A 10963-nucleotide genomic window follows, 5' to 3' on the forward strand; every position below is an offset into this window, starting at 1 on the left:
TATTAGGTTACTTTGCAATGTTTCTTAATGAAAATGAATGTGTTTCAAAGAACACAATATGATCTGCAAACTTAAATATTAATTGAATTTGCCTTCTTCTGACATCATCCCAACGTGCGACGGGTAGGTAAGGTAAGCAAATAACAAATGAAATCCGTCCCTACTTACTACACCATCTGGAAGGTCAAAAAAATAGAACTATTTGAATTATTTTGACTGAAATAAAAAAAAATTGTCACAAATATTTTAACATATACAATAATTGTTAGATATAATTATTTTTGTGTTATTTCATTTAATACTTAATGAATCATGTGAGGATTGAATTCGTTAAATAAATGATTCTGAATTCCAAAATCAATTACTATATACAATATATAATCATTACATAGAATTCTAGTAACTGACAGTTTTTTAAAGCAAAGATCAAAACATGGAGAGTTATACGTTTCTTAAAATATTCAAGCGCAAAATATTATTCTGAGATTCAGCCAAATTTCACATACAAACTAGGTATATTTTCCATGATATCTGAATGAATTGTGCTTCTTCTCTAGTCAGTTAGAACTATTGTTTCCATAAGAAAAAATATTTTATGTTATAGATCAGCAAAAAACCTCTTGTTAAAAATCAGAGTACGTCACTTGATTTCTATAAAAATGTGTCTGTATAATGTTTTCATTTCAAAACCGCACATAAATAGACGGAGATAATGATCATGTTTTGAATAGCGAAACTCTACGAGACAAATTCATTTGATACATTACAAAAGTACCTATACATACATAAATTCCATGAAAAATTTAATTTCATTTATTATCATTTTTATATTTATCATTTTTCAACGCAACGAACAGAAACATTAATACAATAAAAATGCACATTGATGAATTGTTTTCATTGAATCTATGAACTCTTCATTATTACAATATTTCGGTTCATTTTTCGATGGATAGTACTTTTTATCAATAATGTATCTACTGTTCATTGAAGTTGTCAGAAATAGTTAATTTACGATTTTATACATCTAACGAACAAAGTTCTTCAATCCAATGAATTGTTTCATCGAAACAATGAACACTGAACATCAACTTCATAATCGTGATATTGATGAACAGGGATTAATAATGTCAATGAATAGAGACATACGTTAAGACATAAAATTTCGTTAACGTGATGAAAATGTTTATTATATCAATGAAATCAAGTCGATGACTGCCGTTATTTCATACAATGAACAATTTTTTCCCGACATTCTGAGTGCTGTAATTTCTCATAAAATTAAGAGAGAGCAATTCCTTAAAAGGTGAAATTTTCATATTATCAATGAATAGAAACTTACGTTAAAAGATAAAATTTCGTTACATTGATGAGAAAGTTCATTATACCAATGAAATCAAGTTGATGATGCATTTGTTCAATAATGTCCTTAAATCGAACGAAGTTCTTCAATCCAATGAATTGTTTCATCGAAACAATGAACACTGAACATGAACCTAAGATTAGAGATAAAATTTCGTTACCTATATTGATGAAAATGTTCAATATATCAATGGATCAATTCGATGACTGCCGTTATTTCATACAATGAATGAATTTTTTTCATTGTAACCATTCAAAGTGTTGTAATTTCTCAAAAAATTAAGATGGAATTCTTTATCAGGTGAAATTTTCATAAATTCATTGAATAGAGACATACGTTGAAATATAAAATTTCGTTATATTGATGAAAAAGTTCATTATGTCAATGAAATCCAGTCGATGATTGCCGTTATTTAAAACAATTAATGAACGAATTTTTTCAGTGTAACATATAACCATTCAAACTGCTTTAATTTCTCAAAAAAATAAGATCGCAATTTCTTAAAAGGTGAAATGTGCAGAAGATACGTATAAGGCAACATTAAAAAGAAGATTGCTACATTGGCCAAAGAGAATATGAACTACAAATAGTGGTCTGACACATACTAAGCCAATTTTTAATTCATCGTCAAGAAGCACTAGAAGATTGTTCAAAATGGAAAATATATTGGGAGAATCTGAAACTACCCACCTCACCTGCCTTTATACGTGGCATTAAAAGACTCTCGACAATTCATTGAAATTTCAAGATGCAGGATGAAAGTGCGAGGTTGTTTGTGAAATTTGATATTTCTGATATAACAGAAGAGATGTACGGTGTCCCGATTGGTCGACTGCTGAGGGTGTATGCCTTTATGGCAACGAAATACCCCTCTCCCCATTGGCTGAGAGGAGGTGCTTGCAAGAGGGTCTGTTAGTTGAGCCCAAATCGGGATTTTATTCTGAATAGAACACAAGCAGTATGAGCACAGAAATTAACATCAGTTGAATTTCTATGAGGTCTTTACCTGTTTTCCTCATGGAAATCGAAGGAGACACCAATTCCTCGAATGAGTCCAGTGGCGTGCAATATTCTCAAATTATGAGTTCTAGTGGTTATCCTGAAAATCTATTCTTTTCCATGAACGAAAAATTGGATCCATATTTTCTTGCCAACAAATTGAAAAGAGATCTCATATTAAGTCCCAGTAATAACAATAACAGTGTAGTACATGAAAAAATGAAAAGTGACGAACTGGCTAAACAAATTGTATTGTACGACAGCTACGGCAAAAAAATGACTGAGAACCGAAAAGGTGCTGTGGAATATTTTACACCGAAAAATAACAGTGATAGTAATGAAGTGATTCAGTTGAACAATTTGAGTGGTTTTGGAAAGAAAACGATAAGTTTTTCATCAGAACAAGTGAGTTTCGATTTTTATAATTTATTATCCATTTTTTAATCATTTGTACAACATACCAGAGATATATCTCAGGTTTTATATCCAGAATAGCAAACAAATCAAGTTTGAATAACTTAATATTAGAAAAATTTCCAGTGCACTAGGTCAGTTTACTGGCATGTTGCCAAAACCAATTCCATTTTGGGTGCCTGTGAACTATTTGTGATTAAGAATAAGATTTTAAATATTTTTGAAATAAATATTTAAATTCATTATTTAAAAGTACAAAAAGCATTATGCAAAATTTCCAATCTGATTCAATTAACGTAATTTTCACGAAATCAAATATAATTTATTCATACAGGAATCTGCCTCATTGCAAAACAGACCAAACTCTATGTTATAAAAAAAAGCACTGACATAAGAAACTTTTGCACACTCAAATATACAAATTCGCACCAATTCATATAACTATTCTACAAATTCTCATGTGAATTTTTGATACAATTACTTACCTTATCCAGTTTCTCAAGCCAAACCTTCATTCATTCATCATTTTTTTGGATCAATATTCTTGAGAGAATGAAATTGCATAGAAATTTAATCAATGTATGCTTAGAAGATTTGATTTTCCCCCCTCACTAGAATATGACATTATATTATGCACCAAATCATGAAAGAAGAACATGCTGTATTGAAATTTTGTCTATTTCGAAAAAATAGATCACATTTTTATCGAAATTCACACAACTTTAAAAAATGAGGGATCCACCCTACTTGTATCTTCTTGCATAATGCATTTTTTGAACACTCCCCGCAAATAACAGAAAGAAATCGAAACAAATCGGTCTATTTTCTGATATAAATTTAGGATTATCTAATCATAAAAACTTCAATATTTTTGCAGTACGTAGTTCTTTGAATTATTGGATAACGCATTTTATCGATCGAATCGAAATTAAAAAAAGGTGTCTTCCAATGATATAATCCTCGGGAAATCTTTTATAATTCTCAAAAAATGATTTTTGAATTTTAATTCGAACGAATGGATATTGAATCAAACTATTGAGATAACAAAAAATTAATTTAGGTATAACTATGTGGCAATATGAAAAGATTCTACGAATCAACGAACTCAGCCCTGAAAATGTCAAATCTCTTGCACATTCAGCGTGTCGCACTAATTCGCTCAAAATTAGAAAATTACAGATGAAATGAAAATCCACTATTTGCCATGAATAATCAAGCAAATATTAATTTAGTTTCTGTGTTTCAACTGGGAAACGAAAAAATGTTTGATAGAGGTGAAAAGAACTTTCAACATATGCTTGAACATTGGAGCAAATGAGCCGAAGAATCAATCGATAGAGGAACACCTTTTTTACCTTCAACTGAAAAAAATGAGAAAAGCGATATCCTCTTTGCGGTTTGTTCATCTTCCATTTCTACATAAAAATCAACGTTGATAATAAGTTTTTCGTAAGGAATATCATGAGGTCATCTAATTCTTCCGAAAAAAAAATCGAAAAAACACATTACTAACTAATATTTTAACGAGAAGCATGAGAGCTGGTGGCAACTTGACTGCACGAAAGCTTTTTGCATTGTGTTTTTCGATTTTTTTCACAGGAAAAATTAAATGCTCGAATGTTATTTGGCAAGACTATTTCATGACACCATAGTTACTTGTTTTCAAAGATATTTTAATTTTAGAACAGCTGTCAAGTTTTGCCGCGGGTAAACTCAAAAAAACTGCTGACTGGTGCTTTTATACAGTTTTTCTATCCATTTGTAATTCAAAATTGAGTGATTGTGATTGGTGGAAATTAAGACGAGGGAAATAGTCAAGTTTTATTCTCTTAAGAAAGCTGTAAGTTCCTATATTAGTTATAGCGCTCACCAAAGCCCAACGTAAAATAAATACAAGTATCTATAACTCTAATCATTTCAAAAAATGGTTTTCACGTGATGAAATTATGGATAGATATTCATTCCAGATATGCTTTCCTCACAGCAAACTATACAAGAAAAGACATTAAATGAAATAATGTCTCATTACAAAAAAGATCAATATTGCTTAATGATTGTGTTCTTTTACAGGCTCAAGTTCAATTAATTTCCATAGTGTAAACTATCAAATTTGTCAATTTTTACTGAAGAGGGAGAGTCTCTCCGAAACGTCTAATTAATCATACATGAAATCAAATCGTCATTAGAAACCTGACAATTCCGAATAAAGAACGGTTCTATTAAATTAAAATGTACCTATCGTAAATTTTTATCATTGATAAAAAGTCTTCTTAACCACTTTTTTTCAATTTTCGTGAGGGTATTAGTTACTTCGAATTCGTCTTCGTAATTCGATCTATAATTTTTCACAAATTATCACTTTTCGAGGATAAAAAATGGGTATGTAGGAATAGGTTTTAGATATTTCTATTCTTGATCAAAAAGTGTAGGTACTCAAAAATAAAACTCAAGCAGAAAAACGGAATTTGAATAATCGTGAGACGTTTCAGTAGACTGTCATTCGATCCCGACAAGATTATGTGAAACAGTGTTGAGTTGCTGATAACTCTGACAAAACTTAGTATATCATATTTCTTCTACACATTCTTGTTATCTGTGACAATAAAATGAGAATGCATATTTGGTTATATCGTTAATTACAAGGATGAAAGTGAGTTAAAGGTATTGTTTCGAATTTTTTAGGGGAGATATACCAATTTCATTTGTCGGCAATTGAAGTTTGATACAATTTATTTTCACTATCGTTACAACATTTTTCCATAAGTATATTCTTTCAGAAAAATTCGAAACGATACCATACAAAATCATAATGAATATCTATTTTTTTTATTTTATCTGTTGTCAATTTTTGTACATTGTATTGTATAGTATCTTCAACCAATGAAAATGGGCGAATAAGCAAAAAACTTGGAATCTGTAGTTTTTGCACGCTTAAATATTCATCCTGCGTTGGTCCTCGTATTTTTGGAACGGTTTAAGAAATGACAAACCCCAAAAATCCGAAAAGTGCTGATGTGAAAATCAACAGCTTTTGCAAGCTTTTTCAAATTAGCATTGAGGCAGTTATTCCACAGAATTACGATATTCGAGAGGAAATTCTATTATTATTTCAAAACCCCAGATTCGAGCAAAATGAAATATTGCATTTAGAATTGAAATAACAATTTCAAAGTTCATGCAAAAATTCAAGTTGATCAAAAAAAAAAAACTTCAACAAGAATGTCGAAAATAAATTACCAATATTTCTGTGATCTCCCAACCGACGGAATTGAAATTTTGAGAGTTTATATAAAATAACAATTCCTAGATCCGTACAAAATTTCAAGCTGATCATATCATCGAAACAATAGAAAGTATAATATAGAAAATTGAACAAAATTTTCCTAAAAAAATACCCAATATTTCCGTGATTACTAATTTGATTGTGTTGGCATTTTGCGTGTATAATATATGAAATGACAAATTCAAGAAGAATATTTTTGAACCGAGTTGAGATTTCAAAGATATAGAATAATAATTTCAAGCTTCGTGCAAAATTTCAAGCTCATAAGGTACATTATCGGAAATTCGAGAAGAAAACAAATACCCAATAGTTTATATTGACAATAGATACGATCAAGTTAAGATTTCGCCTTTATTTATAGAATAATATTTTTGAGCTTTGTGCCGAACATGTTGACAGCTTAGCCTCGACTGTAGAAAATTGAAGCGGAATATCCAAAATAAAAATAATCTTAAGTATATTTTAGTGACACAAGATATGACGGAATTGAGATTTTGATTGTCTAAATAGTATAAAAATTTCAAGCTTCGTGCAAAATCTCCAGTTGATATCATAATCATAAATTCTAGCAGGAAATAAAAAAAAAATTAAGTTAGTACCGACGTGAAGTGCTTTTGAGCGCTTGTTCACACATGCGTGAATTGCACCCTTGAATTTACCTATAGGAGTTCTATGGTCTTCAAGGATTTGCGTAGATCCTGATTTCACGTCTTTGCTTTTATACTTCTTTCCAAATAATATATATAATGTATTTAATTAAAATACACTTCAGAATCGAAGAATATATTTGCTTCATATGAAGTGATTTTCATTATTATTTACAATAAAGGAGTCAAAGAAGAATATATAAAATGTTTTCAGGTGCAATGTATGTGCGAAGCTTTACACCAAAGAGGCGATATAGACAGATTGGCAACTTTCCTTTGGTCGCTACCACCATCATCCCATCTTAGAACAAACGAGAGTATATTGAGAGCAAGAGCTGCAGTGGCTTTCCATAGAGGTTCTTACCACGAACTGTATACAATTCTAGAATCGCATTCATTTCATCCACGCTGGCATGCAGACCTTCAATCATATTGGTTCAAAGCTCATTACAGGGAAGCAGAAAAAGTTAGAGGTAGACCATTAGGTGAGTGATAAGGACAAACCCTTCTTTTTTCAGTTTGTTCATTACTAACTAAGAGTAATATCTCCAAATAAAACAAAGCTTCAATCAACTACTTCGAAAAACTGCCATAAAAAAATAGAAAATAATTGATGGTGAAAATAAAGAAAGAAAATGAAACAAAATTAATTATTATCAAAATGAAAAACCAAAAAAACAAGTGATGGTATGATAGGTACTGTTGGTCTTATTCTAAAGAAAAAATATTTCTTTTATTTATTTTAAGATTACCACTTTATCGCCTTTACCACAGTAAAAACAAACGATTGCTTCACATGATTTTCATTTGGAATCGTTAATGGATGATGTATCTGAAATAATTTTTTGAACATAATTGGAAAATTACAGCCTTTTTGGTTGTGATTTTGTGGTTGTGGTTTTTCACCTGTCATTTCACTTCCTACTGAGGTGAACTTCATCTAGATCTACGACCTAGAATCCTGAGAAGATGCCTACCGCAGTAGTGCACGAAATGTTATGTTGAAAAGCAACTATAGAACGGCTGTAAAGCACTGAATTATCCAACTCTATCAAACAATCTGACTGTGAGAAGCTTCAGCATATTTTATTAACTTTTTTTCAACCTCATTTGTCTCTTGAACAAAATGAAAATCAAGCTTGACCATTCAACTTGTAGGTGAACAAATCTTTACGTTTCAGGTGCTGTGGATAAGTATAGACTGAGGAAGAAATACCCTCTTCCAAAAACCATATGGGACGGAGAAGAAACAGTATATTGCTTCAAAGAAAGAAGTCGAAACGCACTGAAAGAATGTTATACAAAAAATCGATATCCTACCCCGGATGAAAAAAGATCTTTGGCAAAAAAGACCGGTCTCACTCTAACGCAAGTTTCGAATTGGTTCAAAAATCGTCGCCAACGAGATAGGACACCACAACCAAGACCGTAAGTTTACGAAAAATTCTTTGAAGATTAGACTACTCAAGTATTATGACATATTAAGTATAGGCTCTTCCAGATTATTTTTGTACACATTCAATGCAGTTGATTGTAATTTTACAATTATTTGGCTCTAACCAGGTCAACAGCTTTACTGGTGCTGCATAGGTATACAATGTAGGAATATTCTATTTGGTAATCCCTTATGCTTTCAAACCCAAGGTATCAAAATATGCCACATTCCTCATTCAGGAAAACATACCTTCATCAATACTTGCTCTTCCTATTCTCTCCAAGTAATTATTTCATTTTGGTGATAATACCTTATGAAGTCTGTTTGAAGTTTGAATGGTTGATCCTCAAAATAAGAGTTCACAAGTGGACTTTTTGGAATTTCTCCCTCTATAAAGGCTCTTTCCTAGTCGGAACAAAAAATGTTCTTCCTAGTTCTGTAATTTACTAATTTACTAGTACAATCAAATCATGACTACTTTGACGCCAAGAAACTAAGAAAGAACAAAATATAGGTAAAAGAATAAACCCTCTTGTTCTTTTCTAGTTTCTTGAGTTTTTCCGAAAACTCTATATCTTCGAACTCATAATTTCGGCTGGTCACATCAATGTGTTACTTATTAAAGCTTTTGTCTATGGAAATAATATACTTGATCTCATTCATTCTCATATTATCTACATATCTTTAAAACATTATTCAAGTAGGCTATTGATGATGTAATCCCCTTATTACACTAGGCCTTTTCGTATTTGTTTTGACACCTATATTTTCAAGTTCATATCAGGACTGTTTTCTGGCAGATGTCTGGCACTTCAAACCCCATATTACCATTTTCGTAAGCCTATTTATATTTCTGATTATGCGTGCTTAAAAAAAAGATGCCTTCAGGCCTATTTTAGACGTTTGAGTCAAGCAGAAAATCAAAAGTTGCGAAAACCTTACTAGAATAGGACCATTTTTATTATAATCTAAAAGGAAACTTATTCATGACTTATTTTTCAGGGAACTGCTTCTGGGAAACATGTCGCTAGCTCAAGGAAACATGTCAGCACATCACCAAAGTGGAATAGATATGGCGGCATTTCAAGTAGCATCTAAATTATTCGATCCCTCCTGTGGTGTACCAAATTGTTACCAAGATTATCAATTACCATGAAGGTTTTTGATGATTATTCAAATTTTATAATATATTATTATGTTTATATTTGTGTATTATGTGAATAAATTGTATATTTCAATGTGAAACTTGTGGTGTTTTAGTTTATTTATGCAAAAATATAATAGTAGGAAACTGTGAAAAAATGGTGTAGGAATTAATTTTCATGTAGAAAATATTTTCCATGAAAAACATACATTCAACTCAGCGGTGACAACTGAAATATAGAAAAATGATATCCATGAAGTGAAAACTATGGTTAATTATCTAATACCGATAACTACTCAGCGTTTGATTATATGAAACAGTGAAATATAAGTAGATACGACAAAAAATAAGCATCTTCAATTTAAATTCCATTTCGACTAGTACTTTTCACCTAAAATTGGTATCTATATGAGAATATATATTTTTCAAATTTCATTCGAAGGATTATTTTGTATATGTATTTGTTTTTCAACTTTTTGTTGAATAACATGTTTTTATTGAAACGTGAAACATTTGGTTTTATAAGGTAAAACCGTAAAAGTATTATTAAATTAATGTAAGAATTGATTAATACAAAGGAGTAAAAATTGATATATAAATCCACAAATATCTAAAAACTTTATGAATACTTTATGGAAAGAGTGAAACAATGTATTGACAGGATTCTCAGAGAAAACAAAATTTTTGTAAAGAAGCCTGATGTGTCGATGTATTCAAATAAAGAAGTAAGTCAAATAAAAGAAATGAAGCCATAGAGATATTTGCTCAAACAATTATAACACATGACTCAATAAGTCTCAGGCCTGACACACAGATTTCATTGTCAGGTTCATATAACTTTCTTCAGAAAATCGTTATAAAGTTATAAAGGATAGAGAGATAAAAGATAAAGTGACGCTACAGTTGTTGTTTGAAAAATGGGTGAAAAAGAGTTTCGTGTACTGATAAAAAACTGTATTTTGATGGGAAAAATACCGTGCAAACAAAGCAATGGCTTATATAGAATCATAGAAATAATCAGATTAATGGAGGGACACTTCTCTTGTTATAGAAAGCTCAATTTTTCTGTGCTCGTCAACAGTTGAAACCATAGAAATATTGAGACTCTTAGGTAAAAAAATGTTTTCGACCATTTTCTATTATTTATATTGATACAAACCATACGATGTCATTTATTTTTGAAATCAGGAAAAATTAAGCTTCAACAAAATAGCACAGAAATCTAGTGTTCCCATTAGAAAAAACATGACTTTGGGTCATAGCTTCGTAATTAAAAACCCTTTTAAAAAGACGAGCACGCCACTGGATTCTACGTAAAAAAGTGCCTGTATAATGTTTTAAATTCAAAGCTGTATCATCAGTATTAACGGAGATATAAATGTTTTTCGATATCGCCATTTTACCAATTTTCGCTTATAACTCGAAAACAAAAGAAGTTGGCCAAAAATGAATACTACCCTTGTTGGTTTCTCAGAAAGAGAGACCGAAAAGGGGGTATCAGATTTTGTCTATCTCCTCTGGTTCAAAAGTTGTAGTGCTAAAACATCGAAATTTGCCCACCCTGTACATCTGCATTGAAAGATGCAATACAGACTAGGGGGTACATCCTCATCACTATTATTCCTAATCCTTACCAAACATTATCTAACACCTATTCGGTTTCCCATTTTTCGGATTC

At 30.9% G+C, this 10963-nt stretch overlaps 1 protein-coding gene across 1 annotated transcript; it reads left to right on the forward strand.

Moving 5' to 3' along the window:
• The first annotated feature begins 2009 nt into the window (after nucleotides 1–2009).
• Nucleotides 2010–9379, forward strand: LOC123673032 (homeobox protein six1b). Its single transcript, XM_045607440.1, has 4 exons — nucleotides 2010–2767; nucleotides 6921–7191; nucleotides 7888–8134; nucleotides 9144–9379. The coding sequence occupies exons 1-4, from the start codon at nucleotides 2357–2359 to the stop codon at nucleotides 9295–9297; spliced, it is 1083 nt and encodes a 360-aa protein (XP_045463396.1). The 5' UTR covers nucleotides 2010–2356; the 3' UTR covers nucleotides 9298–9379.
• The last annotated feature ends 1584 nt before the right edge of the window (nucleotides 9380–10963 follow it).

Source organism: Harmonia axyridis, chromosome 2, assembly GCF_914767665.1.
Source record: "Harmonia axyridis chromosome 2, icHarAxyr1.1, whole genome shotgun sequence".
Taxonomy (NCBI): Eukaryota; Metazoa; Arthropoda; class Insecta; order Coleoptera; family Coccinellidae; genus Harmonia; species Harmonia axyridis.